At 44.8% G+C, this 17,907-nt stretch overlaps 1 protein-coding gene across 2 annotated transcripts in view; it reads left to right on the top strand.

Moving 5' to 3' along the window:
* Positions 1-3,242: 3,242 nt before the first annotated feature.
* Positions 3,243-17,907, top strand: part of RAVER2 (ribonucleoprotein, PTB binding 2) — a 29,902-nt gene continuing 15,237 nt past the window's right edge. Inside the window, exons 1-4 of one of the 2 annotated variants that reach the window (XM_056497807.1) lie at positions 3,243-3,707; positions 12,357-12,423; positions 13,280-13,749; positions 16,625-16,816. In XM_056497807.1, coding sequence (XP_056353782.1) covers positions 3,552-3,707; positions 12,357-12,423; positions 13,280-13,749; positions 16,625-16,816 — 885 coding nt within the window. In that variant the 5' untranslated portion in view covers positions 3,243-3,551. The remainder of the gene's footprint in view (positions 3,708-12,356; positions 12,424-13,279; positions 13,750-16,624; positions 16,817-17,907) is intronic. The other variant, XM_056497806.1, reaches the window with a different exon arrangement.

Here is a 17,907-nt window from a genome sequence, read left to right as displayed (position 1 = left end):
GGAATGTTTGAGTTGTTGACATGAAGTGGTAACCCATTATTTCTATGGAATGTGCAGCAGCTGATGGGTTCCACTTCCCCCTGCAGAAAACATTGAATTGTTTAATTTCTCTTTCATTAAGCCATCACTTACCTAAAGAGCTCACAGGTACATTCCCAGTACCTCAAACACCTGGGAATATCAGGTGAGTCTTGTATCCAACAGGTGTTCTCAGTCTTGGCTTTCACTTTATGTGCACAGATCTGAATTTATTTGTACTTTTGGATGTAGAACCCCAGAAAATCCCAGAATCCTGGACTGCTTTGGGTTGGGAGGGACCTTAAATCCCCTTTCATTCCACTCCTGCCATGGGCAGGGACAGCTTCCACCAGCCCAACCTGGACAGGTAATGCCTGACTGCTCCTGTAATTCCAAAAGAATGTTTGGAATTACAATTCTAATTCACACTAATTCCATAAATTTATAAAATATATATGGCAGGTATGACTTCAAAGCTGCAGAAGCACAGGGAAATTAATCTTTATCTTTTGAGGAGAGCTACAAATGCAACTGCTGAAGTTGGATACATTGCTCTTAATTAGCAAGAAATTTAATGAACTAAATTAAATTATTACAAGGTTCTTTATCAGTGTGACAGCATCAGGGCAGCAGCACAATTGAAGTTACAATGGATTGCTCTATTTTTTAATAATGCTTTTTGCTTCTGCAGCAATATTGCAACCAAATGAAATTGTTTCAGGAAATGAGAAACTGTTCAGATCAAAGCATAAACGTGGAAGGGTTTGGTTTGGAAGCTCCAGAAAAGGAGTCAAAGTCATAAAAATATTTCATGGAAAGCTGTGATACACAGGAGGAAATTCCTGAAGGAAATACCTGCATGTCCTGGCTCAGCATCCTCTTCCTCCTGGAACAGGTTTTTTTTGGGAGGCTGAAATCACCTGGACATGAACACTGGGGGGAAACATGAATACTCTGACCTACAAAAAAAATATTTTAAATATCTATCCCTAACCAAGAAAAAAATGCATAATTCTCTGATATTTTATATTTTTTCTGAATATATTCCTATTTTCTAGAGTTTCTCTAGAACTATTTACTGCAGGCATTTTATTTGTGCCATTAATATCTAACTATTCATTTCTGAATTCTTTCAGCAATGCACTTTAAATTTGCATGACTTAAATTCAGAGACACCTTCAGCCCATCAAAAAAAGACCAAAAAAAGGCAATTTTTGAGTTGGTAATTGCTGTGGGTAGAATTAATGAGCACTGGTTACAAGTGAAGCAGTGTCCACATTCAAACTGGAAAATTAATGGTAAAATTAATTACTCTGCTTGAATTCCTTCATTAGCATCACTAAATTTTATGATGTTTGAGCAGATCCATAATTTCTGCTGTAATAACTTGATCTGGTGATAATTTTTGAGGAGATATTACATGTTTCAGTATTCTAGGAGAAAAGTGTTCCTTTTTCATGATCCCTGAATTATTTACATCCCATAATTGATGAACCCTTCACACCTCTCATTTCCAATGATTTTATTTATTAAAAATAATGCAAATATTGAAAAAGGAGGAACGTTACCTGTTTGAGGAAAAAATAGGGAAAAGGAAGCCCTTGAACAGAAGCTTGCCAGTTGTCAATTTTTAAATAAAAAATCGAAAATCCCTTTGATTACTGTAGTTTTAAAATTAATTTTAGAAGTCATGAAAGTTCAAGATGCTTTGTATTCTCAACTTGTTTTGGTTTGGGCTAAAGCAATTTCTAAACTAATTTATTTGGTGGAGTTCTTTAATTTGTAACTGACAATTAAAATGGCACCTTGAACCTAGTCAAGAATTATCCATAGTCAAGAATTATCCATCAGAATTAGATTTTCTTGATAAGAATTGTCTCATACACCCAATTTAACTCCAAATATTCTTCCAGTTTCCTTTTTAAGACTTTCTGTTTCAGGATTGGATTCTCTTTTGCCTGTCCTTTGTGGTTGGCCTTGTGTCTAAAAATGGCTACAAATATTTAAATTATTCTTCACTCATTTATAGCAATGATGACAACGTTCAGAGCTAAATTTACTGTGTTGTAAATGACATTGCAAGGAACTATGCTGGAGGAAAAATGGAATTTTCTTTAATTTATTTTTTAAAGTGGGTGCTGACTGAGTGAAATGTTTTTATGGACAGAGACTTCATGAAAGGGGAGATTTATTTTATAGTGATTCCATGGAATATTGTCCTTCTGTTGTGATGCTGGGCTGCTTTGTGCCTGTCCCCTGTGTCACCAGTGTAGCACCCAGGTGCTGTTTTCCCCATTTTCATGGATTTTAATTAGTTTGCCACATTCCTGATGAGGAATAAAATTGGGCTAAGATCTCTGGGCCATTGTGCCTGCTGATCTGCAGTGAGTTCTTGGTTCACCTGGGGCTATAGGCTGGGCTCAGTGGTCTCAGAGGTCTCTTCCAGCCCTGTTGCTTCTGTGGGATCTGCTTTATTTTGCTGCTGTTCTGTATTTCAGTGTCTCCAGGTGGATCTGGAGCCAAGGAAGGTGGCAGTGATGGGGATTTTTAATGATTCCTGCAGGGTGAGGAACAGGATCCATCAGTATGGATACTGGAGCAATTCCCCTCACGAGAGTCCCAGCTCTCCTCCAGACCACTCAAATCCTTCCCAAAAATCTGTCTGGAGATGTGTCACTGTGATGGAGGGAGAAGGGCCTGAGGGTGCTGGTGGACAATGAGCTGTCCCTGAGCCAGCCTGGGGACACGATGGGATCTCCAGGCAGGGATCCCACCCTGTGCCAGCCCTGCAGGCTCCTCTGCAGGGCTCTGTGCAGCTCTGCACCCTCAGCACAGCAGGGCAGGAGCTCCTGGAGCTGAGCAAGGGCTGCAGCATCTCTGTGCCAGGAAAGGCTGAGGGAGCTGGGGCTGCTCAGCCTGGAGAGGAGCCCAGAGAGAGGGGCTCAGCCCTGGCTGTCCCTGGCTGTCCCTGTGTGTCCCTGGGTGTCTGTCTGTCCCTGAGTGCAGGGAGGGTCAGGCAGGGCCCAGGCTGTGCTCTGGCAGCGGCTCCAGAGGAACGGGCAGGAATTCCCCTGCACAGGAGGCAGAACTTCACAGTGCGGGTGATACATTGTCCAGAGAGCCTCCGGCGTCTCCTCACTGAGGATGTTCCAGGCCCGTCTGGACACAATCCTGTGCCGTGTGCTCTGGGATGACCCTGCCCGAGCAGGGCGCTTGGACCAGATGTCCGCTCTGCGTTCCAACCTGATTCTGTGAAATCGCCGCTGCGCTCCCGTTCATCCGCACACCCCCTGCAGCTCCGTTACGGGCAGCGCCCAGCCCAGCCCAGCCCAGCCCAGCCCGGCCCGCCCCAGCCTGCTGCGCTGTCCCGCTGTCCCGCTGTCCCGCATCCCGCGGGCTCGGCGGGCCGGGGTCCCGCGGCCGTGAGGGGCCGTGAGGGGCCGGGCCGGGGCTCCCTCAGCGCCCCCCGGGCGGGGCAGGGCGGGGGCGGCCCCAGCGCCGCGCTCCCCCCGCGCTCCCCGGCGCGCGGCAAGATGGCGGCGGGAGCCGAGCGCGGCGCGGCGCTGCCCGCGGAGCCGCCGCCGCTGAGCGCCGAGGAGGTGGCGAGGAGACTGGCGAGCACTCGCCGCGAGCTGGGCAACCGCCGCAAGATCCTGCTGCGGAACCTGCCGGCCGAGAGCAGCAGCCAGGTACGGCCGCCAGCGCTGCCCGCAGCCCGCCCGGCGGCGTGGCGCGCTGCCGCCCGCGCCTCAGGCGGGGGCCGGCTGCGGGGAGGGAGGCGCGGGCAGCCCCGGGTTCCCCGCGGGGCTCGGCTGCATTCGCCCGGAGCCGGCTCCGTGGGGCGGCTTTGTTACCTGCGGAGAGCGGCTCCGGCTCGCCCGTCCGCGCCCTCACCGGGGCCAGGGCGGGCTGGCCGGGCAGCGCTGCCGGGGGTCGTGAGGGAGCGAGGCGGGGGCGCGGTGAGGCGGGCGGGTAACGGGAGCACCTGTGTGCGCGCAGGTAGGGCACTGCAGCACGGCCGCTTTCGCTGCGAAATCGGGGCGAAAAAGCTTCCACACTGGCTTTTTATTTTTTTTATTATTATTGTGAGGTGAGCCAGACGTAGAGAGGGAAAGCGGTTTTCCGCAGTCTGACGGTGGTTTAGGAAAATTCCGCTCAAATTGCTGCTGTTGGTAGGAGATGATCGCTGAACTCTTCAACCGAGTGCCGTGACTCAGATGCTGAGGTGATTTAGCTGCACAGTCACTTCACCAGCTCCAAACACACAACTTGATGCACGAGTATTTAAAAAAAAAAAAAAAAAAAAAGTAACTGCGGCTTTTGTTCTGATGTGCTCCTCGTCTGCCTCCCCCTCTCTGAAGCACAGGTGGTTTCGCTACCTGCGGGAAGGAGCAGCACGTGCAGACTCTCAATTTCGGCAGAGCTCCGGCGGAAAAAGGCGCTATTCATGCCGGAGAGCTCCAGTAACCCGAGCCGCAGCGCCCAGCTGGCCGCTGCCCTGGTGCCTGTTTTGTTCTCGCCAAGAACAAAACCTGCCGGTGTGTCCGGCCCTGCTCGGAGCTGGGAGGTGACAGCTTTGCTGGGGTGCTTCAGGCACCTCGATGGCGAGCTCGCAGCGTGGTGAGCTGCTGATCTTCATGTCTCGGTGGAGTGGCGGTGTTGGCAGAGAGGGCTTTGCTGGTGTGTCAGCACACGCTGCCTGTGGATGGCCAGGACAGCAGCACTCGGACACTCCAGCTCTGTCCCCTGTGCCACTGCGGGCCTTTCATGCGTTCCCAGGTGGGAATTCACCTCTGTGGAACCTTTCAAGCCACTGAGTGCTACAGGGAAATACCATTGTTAAGGTCAAGTTTGGCAGCCGCAGAGTTTTCTGGAAGTTTGCCTTTTTATTTTGATGGCTTAAAAGCAGCACTTAGATGCCTTTTTCTCCTATATATGGGATTCTGATGTTGCCCTGAACACCTTGTACAGATCCTAAAATGCACTTTACAAATTGTCGTTTTAGTTTTTAACTTTGATGAGCTGCTGCTGCTGGTGGTAACAAAGGCAGAAGAATTGTGCTCTAGAGAGAAAGTTTCTGTCCTGGAGCAGTTTTGGAAAGAAGTGTGTTTGTGGTCAGGCATGTTAAGTCTACCTGTGTATTTGGCTGTCATATAATTCCAAAATTACTATGAAATTTAACATTTGTTGTTGCCAGTTAGCAACACCCGTGGTAAACACGGGTTTTTCTTCTGTTTTCTCCTTGAAGTAATTGGTGAGTCAAGTAAAATCAGATAAACTGTTTCTGACCTGGCCAGTTTTATACACTGTCAAGAGGGAGATGAACATCACTGAAATGCAGCCAAGTCTCCCAGAATAGGTTTTCATAAATGTAACTATTCATCTCTGAGCGTTGGGGTGTTGGCTTTGCTGCAATTTGTTGTTAAGTGAAGAGTGAGGCCAAGATTTACCAAAATAGTTTTGAAGTGAAAATAACTGTTCTGCTGATAGAGAGACTGGTGGAGATACTCAGTTTTGTCAGAAAAGTAGAAAAAAAACTTATTTTTTCAATATGAAGTTACATAACAAATATAATTCCTCTGCCAGTTGTAGCTACATATTAACTTTATTATTGTACTTGTAATCTTAAATTACCTTTGGATCCCCACCTGTGTTAAACTAAATTAAAAAATTAAATTACTCTTGAGGCCACAGAAGAAATGTCCGTTGAGGTTTCTGAACCAGAAACAGATTTGCAGTTGTAGAAACTAAACAGAGCTCAACCTACAAATAGATGCCTGCAGGATCAGTGTTTCTTCAGGCAATTCTCTCACCACAGCCATGGAGAAAGGTTTTTTTTGTGGCAAATCTGTGGTAAACAATTTACTTCTTCACTGTTCTTGAAGGCAGAGTCTCTATTTGCTGTGCACAAAGTTGGTTAGTGTTGAACTCTTCCAGAGCTGCCTGGTAGTTCCCCAAATTCATCTTCATGAGATTCCTCCAGCACAGTATGAAAATGTGGTGTGACAATGGCCTGGAAATGGCCACAGGCTGTTGCTGACATCTTCAGATCTTCACTGTGGCAGTGACTGTGCTTAAAGGCAGAATTCAGAACTGAGGGTGCAGCAGCATCACCAGAGGTTTTCCTGGAGCTTCACCTGGAGGTTTCTCCATGGAGCTTCCCTGGGATGTGTGCTGGGAGCAGTGACCCACTCTGCTCCTGCAGCCTTGGCAGATCCCTGTCCCCCAGTTCCAGCTATCCTTGCCACAGTGGGAAATACCCTGTGCTCTCAGAGCAGTCATTTCATGGCTTCATGAGGCAGGGCAGTGGTGTGGGGTGTGCAGGGAGATCATCCATCCCTCAGTGTCAGTCCTTTTGAAGAACAGCAGATAGAGAGGCTGCTCCTGTTAGCATTGACAGCCTCTGATGTGGTGCTGTGGTCAGACTCATGTGCAGCCAGAGGCTTTGCCAAGAGACTAGAAGTGAGTGTGGTTGTAGTGATTCCTTTTATCCTGAGCAGTGCTTGGCAGTGGGGCAGGGGTCTTGGATTCCTTGTGTGTGTGCATCTCCCTGAGCCACCATCCCTGATCCATCCTCCATTCCAGCAGCAAGGAACACGGTCCTGTGGGGTGTTGGAACAGCTAAAATTGCAACCAGAAGATCCTTGGAACAATCCTAAAACTGTTCCCAGTGCTCTGAGCAGAGGGAGGGAAGGAAATAACACCTTCCTCTCCTTTTCTGCTAAAGAGATGCCAAGAACTTCAGGATGACCAGGATGGAAGTGAGGTTGTACCTCACTAAAAAGGAAGTTTTATTGTGAGTTTGTATTGTTTTACCCCAGCCAGCAAATAAGCACCACACAGCCACATGTTCACTTCTTCACTGCTCTGGTGCTGGGGAGGATCAGGGCAAAAATAAAGCTTGGGAATTAAGAGCAGTTTAATTACTGAAGAGAAAAGCCCCCATATCTAAAATTAATATAAAATGAATAATACTAATACTAATTGTAATAAGAAGGAATTAAAGCCAAGACAAACAAGTGATTCCCAGTAGAGTTGCTCAGCACCCAGTTGCTGATGCCAGCTGCTCCCAGTTTGTACTGGGCATGCATTGTGTGGTGTGGAGCATCCCTGTGGCCGTGCTGGCTCTGCTCCCTCCTGGCATTCCTGCATCTGTGCATGGGAACTGCAGAGTCCTTGGCTCAGAGCAAGCTCTGCTTGCCAACAACTGAAACATCCCCGTGGTACCAACACTAGTGTCATCCTAAAGTCAGAACAGCACTGAACCAGTAAGGGCACAATTAATTGTGTCACATCCCAAACCAGGAAAATGGTAATTACCACTTTAATTTTACCATTTAATTTTTTTCTGTATGTACCCTATTGGATTAGAATAATTGATTATGGTTTCCCCCAGTTTGGTTTTTTTTCACTCTTAGTGGCTCCTTATTTATGGCTGATGAACTCCCATAGGGGCAGTGGCTCATCACTGGGACTCTGATATGAAATACCAGTTCCTATCCCATGGAGTTCCTGCTGGGAAGATTAGATCTTGGGTTATTTATGGTTTTTTGCTGATCATTACTGAGGTTTATGGCCAGATCTCCAGTGTTCTGTGCTGAGATCAGCTGCCCAGCAAGGGCTGTTGGCTTTTTGCTTCCCCTCTTTGCAGAGAAGATGCTGTGGAAGATGCACTTGCTCCCAACCATTTTTGGGTTGATTATCCCTAAATGCCACTGTGTCACAGTTGTACAGAGTAAATCTGATGGAGGAGATGCTCTACTTTAATTCAGGGCTGGTTAATTATTTTAACACCCCGTGGTTCTCTTGGGGTGGGACAGAATCCAGAGAGGAAGGAAACACTGAGGTGTTGACACAAACCTGGTGCAGTCCACCTGGGATAGGGATTTATTTTGGAACCTGAAGGAATGAAACCCATTCAGTTTTTTTCTCTGCTGTCTGTTCCTGATCAAAAGCCAAATCACTGCTTAGCATGGTGCTGTTTCTGGTGGGGTTGTAGCATTTTTTCCCTTTTTTTCCCTCTCTCCCTGGATTAGCCATCATTTTTCCTTGTAGGATGGAAAGCCTCTAATGAGGTGTGATGATTTGAGGAAGTGCTCTCTCCAATCTGTTGGATGCCAGACCTTTAAGCAGAAGGGCCTTTGTGTTTTCATTACTCCTCTGTCACACTGCATGAACATGAAAGGCACATTGTGGAGAGGGAGCAGCTCTCATGCCTTAAGATGGACATTTGAAAATTTTCTTTGTTACTTTTCTTTTGCTTTGAGCTCACCCAAGTTACCTCTTTCTATGTCTTTTCCCTCTTTCATTTAGCTCTCACACCACCCACTATACCAAGGATGGAGGTAATTTCCAGTCCCATAAAGATCCTCTCACCAACAAGACTCCCAAAAGTCTCTGGAAGATCAGAGGAAAAAGTTTTTCATTCCACTGAGAAATTGTTGTTTTCCTGTCTTCACATTTTCTTACTAAAGATCTTTGAAGGCTCTTATCTTACAAAAGTGAGAATCAATTCCCAAACACAAAGGGTTGCCCCAAAAGCAGTTTATGGCCTGGAATGGCAGGTTTGAATCCATTTCAGGTTTCCTGGTTTGGGATTGTGGACATGGAGAGGGAATGAGCAGGGCAGGAGCTTTGGGACACCCCTCAGTGCTCACTGTTCCTGGGCAGGTCAGCATCTGCCACATCTCACCTTTCCTTCATCTCAGCACTGAAATCCCCTTGGAAATTGGGAAGGAAGGGGTGTGGTGAGCCCAGTCTGCCTGAAATGTTGCTTCTTAGGGGGATTTAGCAATTAATGAAATATTGAGGCCTTCCTACCTCTCTGATCAGGAAATGGTTAAAATTGCACCTTGCATCAGTCCTTTTGTTTTTTTATTAACCCCCTTGTTGGTGCTGAGTGCTGCACTTGCTCTCCAACACAGCTCTGGGTTTTCCCCTTAGTAACATATTATTTAAATTGTGTCAATATTCTCTTGTTTATTACTTACTGTTTATTTAATATCTGCAGTGAAATAATTTATTTAATATCTGCAGTGTGTCATGTCATGAACTCAAATATTTAGCAGTCTAAAAAGTGAATCAAATGAACACCTCATTATATCATTTTGTAAATGTAAAGCTTTTTTTTTTTCTGAGTGGTTCTCTTTTTCCTGTCCTGCCTGCACAAATGGAACAAAGCCTTTTTCAGCTGTGAGATGATTTAAAACTTCTTGGTTAGCCAAGTAACTACTTTAAACTTAATTGATTCCCATTTCAAGGATATTCCTGTGAGGTTTAGGCCTTCAGCTGCTCAGTGAGAGCCAAGTTATAGACCAGGCTTGGAGAGTGTTTATATTGGAGGCTTCCCTAAAGCTCACTGCAGAAATCTGGCCAGGCACCCTTACAATTGTTAAATATTCTGTTGCCAGAATAGCACAACTATTACATTTAATATCAAGTCTAGTTTTACATCTATGGAGAGCACAGTGCTTGAGTTTGGTGTGCTGTAGGCTTTATATACATTATTGTATATATTTTTTTGTATTGTGAGTAGGTGAGTACTGAGAATTTCTTGGCTGTTTTCTCCCTTGTACTATGAGAGTCTGGGTAGGAAAAGCTGCTTTTAGTAGAAATAAACCAGTGAGCTTTATTAATTTGATAAATGGGCCTGTGAATGAGTCCCTTTCTCATTTGTGTTTAAAACAATGCAGGTACTAAACACAAAGATCCTCTCTAAGGAGTTTTTTCTGTCTCTGAGGTGCAAGTCTCAGAGATAATTGATAATAAGTGCTGGAAACTCAGTTGCCAGTTTTTCTACCCAAGACAAGACAGGGCAAGAACTGAAGTATTTCAAGACCACATTTACAGTAGAAAATAATATATAAAGAGTGATTTTTCTTAAACTCCCTTTATTATATTTGATTTTGGTTTTTTTGCTAGTTTTCACATATTACTGATCATTTCCTAGATAAAATTTTAATTTGTGCTGATGACAAGATTATCTGCTTTTAAAGCTTTAAGGGGCTGTAGAGTAGCCATACTTTGTTGCTTATATTTCTTTCCAGGAGCACAAAATCCTGGAATGGTTTGGGTTGGAAGGGACCAGCCAGACTGCTTAATATTTTTGTTGTCAAAATCTGCTTTGTCCAATGTGTGACACTTGTACCTCCAGCACGTTGGTAAATATTGCTGTTGTTTGTAGGATGTTTAGTAGGATGAGGTTACATTCCCTACAAGTGAGCAGGGTTCACTCTGTACCTGACTTGGCTGAGCCCCTTCTCCCCCAGAGCCAGCATTCCCTGCTGGGACCATCTGGGGAGCTGCTTGGGGCACAGGATCAGGGCTGAGCTGCTCCCTTTGCTTTCCCTGACACTTCTGCTCTGCAAGTGGGAGTGGAACTGGGACCAGCATCACAATGGGAGCTCTGTTCCTTCTTTTCCAGCAGACCTGAGTGCTGGGAGATGTTGGAGGTGAAGTTTAGAGAAGTGCCTGGCTTAAAGCAGAGAGATCTCAGTGTAACACACAGATATTTACAGCTGTTTAACTGAGAGGAATACACATTTCCCTGGAGTTGGCAGGGAGTCTTTTATCTTTGTAAACCCTCCCAAACAGTGTTTATGTGAGAAATGCTTTCACTGAAACTCTGCACAGCCCCAGCTCCACAGGTGAAGGGCTCTGCCTCAAAAGCACAAGAACCAGAACCTTCCTGCAAGAATCTTGGGCACAAACCTGGCAGTGTTTGCAGCCACCTGAGAAGTTGGTGTTAAAATTTTTATTCTTTAATTAGACTTTATTTAAATCTCCCTTATATTCTCATCAGTTTTTATATGGGATCTCCTAATTATCCCCCAAAGATTTGTTCAGTAGGGGCTGTTTTTCCTCTCAGAGTTTCAGGCAGTTGCTGGGAAATCATGTGGAATCATCTGATACACAGATGACTTTCAAAAGAGTGTTCAGAGCTGTTTGAAATCCTATTTCCTGCTACCTAATCATCATATAAAACTTCCAGTGTCACTCTTGTAAAATAATACAGGAAATCAGAAGAGCAAATATGTCCCTCTTTTTCTGAGGGGGCAGAACCAATTTTTTGGAGTGTTCAGTGGCACAGCACAACTGAGCTGCCAAAACTGTACAGAAAGTGTCTTCTCAGTCTCTCACACCTGAGAAAGAACCATCTAATTCTTGTTTGAGAGGTGTCCACACTCAAATCCCCCACCAGTGGTGGCTTGAATTTTGGGCATACCTTGCATTTCAGAAACCCCATCCTTATCACACCTTATTTGAGGACATGTGCTGGCTGGAGAAATGCTGCCATATTTTATTAATGCAGTATTTGACAGCTGTTAAACAGTGAAACCAGAGATTGGTGCTCTCTTGACTAAAAGGTGTGCACCTGATACCCCTCACAGAGAACCCAATTAACCTTTAGGCTCCATATATTGAATTACCAAACTGGCAGCTACACTCAGCAATTAAACTTTCAGACAAAGCTGTTTGATTATTTTGCTTGCAGAAATCATCTTGCACTCTTGTGTATGAGATTTATCCAGCTCAAATAATGTAAATATCCAGGTTATTACTTCTGTTTTTTTATTGGGGTGGTGGGTGATCATCTCTGCTTTCTCACCACTGAACTGGTAATAATTTGTAGGGTTTTTGGGCATGTGCACCTTAGTTTTTTGGGAATAGCAGTAGCAAACTCCTTTTAGACTTGCTCTTACCCATCCCTCCTCTCTTCCCATTAATTAGTGGGAGCAAATAACACTCTTGGGATTGATTCTGTGTTGAGCAGCTGTGTAGTAATTGATAGAGGATACTTTCCAGGGGGTACTCTGGCCACAATTATCTGCTGGGTGAAAGAATATCCATTATTAAGAGTGAAAATCTATTAAAGTGAACTTGAGCAGGAAACTGAAGCAACTGCTGGGTTTTGGGGCAGTGCTGTGCCCTCAGTACATTTGGTGATGTGATGCTGCCAGTGCTCCTTGTCCATGTGGTATTTTAGCTATGCCAGTTGTACTTCAGAGAAATGGAGAGGGTTTTGCTATTTAATGAGCTGTGATGTTATTTGTCTTTATCAAAAGACAGTTCCAGGACACCCTTTTGTGTTTATGTGACCTCAGAGAATGAAAAGTAAATTAATCAAATTCAGCAAGCCAGTTTTATATGTGAGATAAAAACATTGCTGCAGCAGTGTAACCAACTCCTTTAAAAACAAATATTTGATGGTGTTTCTATGGTGAAATTCTCTGTTTGTTGGGAAAGTTTTTGGTTTTGTTTGAAATGAGGATGGATTTGTACACTTGCTTGGTTTGGTGGCTTATTTATGTGATGTCACTTGTACTTTTCCCTTGCAGGAAATCCACGACTTGTTTAAAGATTATGAAATCAAATATTGCTATGTGGACAGGAATAAAAGAACAGGTGAGAACTTAAAACTTTCATCTGTTTCAATTCTGTGAGGAACATCATGTGCTGTGTGACATCATGGACTGTCACAGCTTGTCTGGTGTCCCTCAGTGCCTTTTTTGTCACCTTCTACTGATGCTGGTGAAAGTTGGAATTTTTCTGGTGTTGATCAGGAGTTTTCTGGTCCCCTCTGGTCTCTCCTCAGGGAGTGTCCCTTTGGGACAAAGCTGACCTCAGCTGCCTGAATTCCTTTGGAAAATGGTCCTGGGGCCTCTCTTGGGACAAACCTGAGAGGGAAACCTGCCCAGCTCCTGATGCTTTTGCAGTTTGCTCACATCAGGACACACTTCTGCTCTGTGAGGGTCACCCAGCACTGTTGGAGGTTGTGGAATCTCCATCCCTTGGGATCCTGGGAACCCATCTGGTGACCCTGTGTGAGGAACAAGTTGGACAAGAGGCCCTCAGGAGGTCCCTGCCACCCTCATCCAGTTTGGAATTGTGTGAAATGCTTTATGGACTGAAAACCCCCAAAAAAACCTGTTAGCCCCAAAATGAGAACTTGTGGATGTTGTCATCAAAGAGTGTGATGTGTTGACATCAGTGGAATATTTAATTTAGTAAATAATAGTCTGCTGGTAGAATATTTAATTTTGTTTTGTAATGAAGTTGTGTGCATCACAACATAGTCACTTTTTGAGTTAATTGCTGATGATGTTCAATTGATAATCCCAGAATTTAGACATGATCTACAATATATATGGTAGATCTATTTATCTGTTGTATCTTTGGGGTGAACCTGCAGCTCTCCCTGTGTTCCAGGGGAGGGAGAGCTGTGCCTGGGGTAGGTGATGTCCCCACTCCTCTCTTGCAGCTTTTGTCACCCTGTTGAACGGGGAGCAGGCCCAGAGCGCCATCAGGAAGTTCCACCAGCACTGCCTGCGTGGCAAGGAGATCTCAGTGCAGCTGCAGCCCACAGATGCTCTGCTGTGCATCACCAACCTGCCCCTTTCCCTCAGCATAGAGGAGTTTGAGGAGCTGGTGCGTGCCTATGGCAACGTGGAGAGGTGTTTCCTGGTGTACAGCGAGCTCACCGGCCTCTCCAAGGGCTACGGCTTCGTGGAGTACATGAAGAAGGACTCTGCTGCCAAGGCCAGGCTGGAGCTGCTGGGCAAGCAGCTGGAGGACAGCACTCTGTTTGCACAGTGGATGGATGTGAACCAGCTGACCACAAACCTCATTCACTCCAAGTGCCTTTGTGTGGAGAAGTTACAAAAGGACTGTGCTGATTCGAAGGAGCTGATCCAGGCTTTCTCCCTCAAGTACAAACCTGTGTTCTGCCAGGTATGTTGGGTTTGCCTCACTTCACTTCACTCTTGCTATCCTCCACTTCTGGTTTTCTTATTTATTTTCTTATTTATTTTTATTTTCTTAATATTTTGTGCATCTTCTCAGTGGTGGGAGTGGTGATGAGCTGCTCTGGGTGTGCAGTGCTTGATCCGTGGTGTCTGGGAATTCTGCAGGACACCACTCCAGCGAAATGCCAGCAAAATGTTTGTAATACATCCCCTTGTGTCATTTACTGAGAGTAATTTGGATTTGAGAGCTTTTAAAGTAAACATTGCTGAAGGTTTTATTGCTCAAAGAAAGCAAGAGTGTATGAATGCAAATGCAACAGTTCAGATGATGCAAAATACGTCATATAATTAATATATTCATATTAAATATGTTCTCCCCTAACTGAGGAAGATGCAGGCTTGGGTTCTTGGGTATTTCCAGGGATAGAAGTGACACAAATTTTGGAAAGCTGGAAGCACAGAAGAGATGGATCCTTGCCTTTGTAGTGCAGAAGTTCCCTTCTCATCCTCGTGGCTTGTGAGATGAGACCACAAATAAATGTTGCACAGATAAATCATCATAAACAGGCAGTGGAAGGAAATCTTTATTTGTAGTCACAGATTTCAGCTGCAGGCTTGGTGGTTTTTTGTTGGTTTTTTTTTTGGGTTTTTTTTTTTTTGTTTTTTGTTTTGTTTTTTTTTGTTTTGTTTTTGGTTGATTTTTTTTTTCCCTTAAGTCTCTTGGAAGTCTGCTCAGGGATCAGCCCAGGGATGAGCACCCAGAGATCCCCAGCATGAGGAGCAGAAGGTCCAGCAGGATCTGCAGCCTGACCCCCTGCAGGCCTTCACACCCTCCTTAGTGCTCTGAGTTGGCCAAAATAAATCCTCAGACTTTGCTTGATCCAAACACACCAGGAGATGAATAAACTGGAATGAGCTCTTCCCAGAAAATGCCCATTCCTGGCTCTTTTCATCTGGAGCCTGGGAATGTGTCTGGCTTCAGCCTCACCTCACTGATGCCTAAATTAAGGAGCTTTTGCTCCCCATTATTTTCTTCTGTAAGAAGGTATTAAATGCTGTACTCAAGTCTCCTGCTCAATCTTTGTTTAATTATCTCAACAGATTGATCCTTTTAAGTCTTTTCCTTCAGGGATTTTTTTTCCAGCTGTCAAATAATCTGGGGATTGTTATCAGCTCCCCCAACGATTTTTCACCATCCTTTAAAAATTCTGAGCTCCAAAGAATAACAGACTTCTTGGGGAAAGATGGGTTGCACTGACAGAGCTCTGCTGTGCAGTTAGAGGCACTCAAAAATTGACTTTTTAGCTTTTAAAATCATAATAAATCTTGGGTCACACTTTCATCAAGTAGGTACAATTATTTGCCCAAAATTCTTACCTGAACTCATGAAATAAACTCTGAGTATTTCATCTTATTCCAAAGTTACCATTTTTAAAAAAAATCATTTGGATTTTTCTTCTATTGACAACAGAAATGTTCTGTCAGGAGGAGCTGAAGCTGAATACTTACACATGGATATTAGGAAAAATGTGTTTTGTCCTTTGTTTCGACAAAATGGACCAGAAAACCTCATTCTTTTCTTCTGTCAGCTTTAAATTGTCACTAAAAGGTCTCCACCCTTATCTGGATAGGAATAAAGAGCTTTTTTTCACTACCTGTTTACTTGGGAAATTGAAAAATTCCTGAATCCTTTGCAAGAATTTTGGTGGCTGCACCTGGGACATGTTAAGGGAGTTTTTAACTGTTTCATTTTAACTGAAACTAAAATACAGGTGTTCCATAGCTTCAGACCCTTCTTTTCACAAGTACCCCAGGTCTTTGCCAGTGCACCTAAACTGGTATCAAAATAAAATATAAATACAAAGTGTATTTATATATTAAATATATATTCTCCAGAGGCCAAGCTGTAACAGTGCCAGTAAGGATCTGACCACCCTGTTTTTCTTCCAGATCTTTGACATTTATATTTCAGTTGTCAGGGGAAGTTTGTGGGGCTGAGGTTGGTTCTATCCAGTGCAATCTGGAGGAGGTTTTGTCTCTTCCACACCAGAGCTGCTATCAGTTTATCATTCCCATTCATTTAGGGACTGGAGATTTTTGCCTAAGCTTCATCCCTCCCTTCTCACCCTGTTTTTTTGTTGGATTTAAATCTGCTCATTCTCTCTCAAAGTCTGCACACAAAGGGCAGAGCAGTGTTTGCCACGTAAGCCCTTTTCCAGTCTGCTTGATTGATCAGTCTGGCATCTTCTCTTGGCATCCCCCACAACCCCAGCCTTCACATGCTCCCAAAAGGCACCAGATTCTGGGGAATTTGCATTGTTGCATGTTTCAGCAGCTGTCATGCACCCTGATGAACGACACTTTGATGATTGCAGGCTGAAAAAAATGAAGAATAATGAGTTTATAATTCAAAATAAAACTGGTTGTAGCATCCAGCTGGATTTACTGTTGGCTTCTCATTGCTGCTTTGTTTAAATATGTGTCAAATGCATTTCATGGCTTAGGCTCTCCGTGAGGTGAGATGGAAATGAAGGTGGGAATGGAAGAGATGATGGAAGGAATGAGCAGATAACCATGAGTGCCAAATAGATGAAGATGTGATATCCAACTGATTTCCAGATTTTTGAGAAGGAATCCTCATGGTTTGGGGGGAAATACTAAGCTTGGGTTGTGCCAGCTGTGCAAGGGTGTCACGAGACGCTCAACGCGAGCGGGAGTCGCGATGGTTCGTTCGACCCCAGGGTGCAAAAGACAAAAGGCAAAAGAAACTTCTGACCAGCTCTTCCAAAGGGGCAGGTGCAGTAGTGCAGGCAGCTGCTGCAGTTGCCATTTCCATGGACTGCTGCACTTTGCTGTTGCAGTTTGCCCAGGACGAGGAGGGCGGCAGCGGGGACTTCGCGGTGCTGGAGTACGAGAGCGCGGAGCAGGCGGAGAGCGTGAGAGCGGCCATGGACGGGCTCAGCATCCAGGGCAGGAGGCTGCACGTGTCCTTCTGTGCCCCTGGAGCCCCAGGCAGGAGCACCTTGGCAGCTCTGATAGCAGCACAGAGGATGGTGAGGATGGCTTTGGAAATCTTTTACTTCTGCCAGAGTCGGGATGGAATGTGCAGGAGATGGTATTTCATGTTAGGACTGAGGTGTTTATTAATTCTTATCTATGTTACAGTGAGTGCTGCAGCACTTCTAGCTAACAACCTAAAAATGATCTTTTAAGGGTCTTTTAAGGCCTAGCTATCCAGTTAAGAGCTAACACCTAAATTATTTTTACTTTTGATCAATAATCAAACACCCATGACGCACAGTGTGACATTTTCTATCCAGTCACAAAAGCATCACCCACACCCATGAAGAATAAGGTGAAGAAGAAAGAAACCTCTGCCCTAAAACCTCCATTTTGCTCTCTGTATATTGCTATGTTCCAAAACCCTAAATTCTAAATTTTTCACCCTGTGATATTACTTCTATTTGAACCCGTGATCCTAACTCTCTCACTCAATTTTGGAAGCCTTCTCCAAGGCCTCAGGTCAAATGCAGTGTTCTTTTGGAGGTCAGTGCCTGAGAGCACAGAAAGTTCCAAACTCCCAGTTTCCAGGATTCCAACAGGTCAGATCCCTGGAAACCTCTTTGGGGTGAACTCCCTGAGCTGGGGCTTTGCTCAGCCAGGAAAAGGAGCCAGGCTTGGGAAGCATTTGGGGTTTGTCAAAGCCAGGCTGGACAGGGCTTGGAGCAGCCTGGGACAGTGGAACATTCCCTGCCCATGATAAAGGGTGGAGCTGGATGGGTTTTAACCAACCCAAACCATTCTGGAACTCTGGATCATCAGCCCAATTCAGGCTCCTTCCTAGGCAAAGATGGGCAGCAAAAAAATAAAATATATCCATAAAATAACACAAAGTACACCCACATAGCTGTGGGATTTTAGTAAATGTAATCTCTTGTAAGAGAAATCATTCCAGCTCAAAACAAAAGTGACTGGGAATGAGTCATTGGATGAACTAAAACTTGGTTTAAAACAGAGAGGCAAGAATTTGTCAGCTTTAAGATAAATTTCAAGGCAGGAGAAATAGGTTCATTTCATGCTCGAGGTAGAAGAAAGCTTTTTACACCCACATGTCTTATCAAATCATTTCCTAGAAAATTGGATG

This window comes from Oenanthe melanoleuca, chromosome 8 (assembly GCF_029582105.1).
Source record: "Oenanthe melanoleuca isolate GR-GAL-2019-014 chromosome 8, OMel1.0, whole genome shotgun sequence".
Taxonomy (NCBI): domain Eukaryota; kingdom Metazoa; phylum Chordata; class Aves; order Passeriformes; family Muscicapidae; genus Oenanthe; species Oenanthe melanoleuca.
Note: the sequence above shows the minus strand (reverse complement) of the source record. Positions and strands in the feature narration are given on the sequence as shown.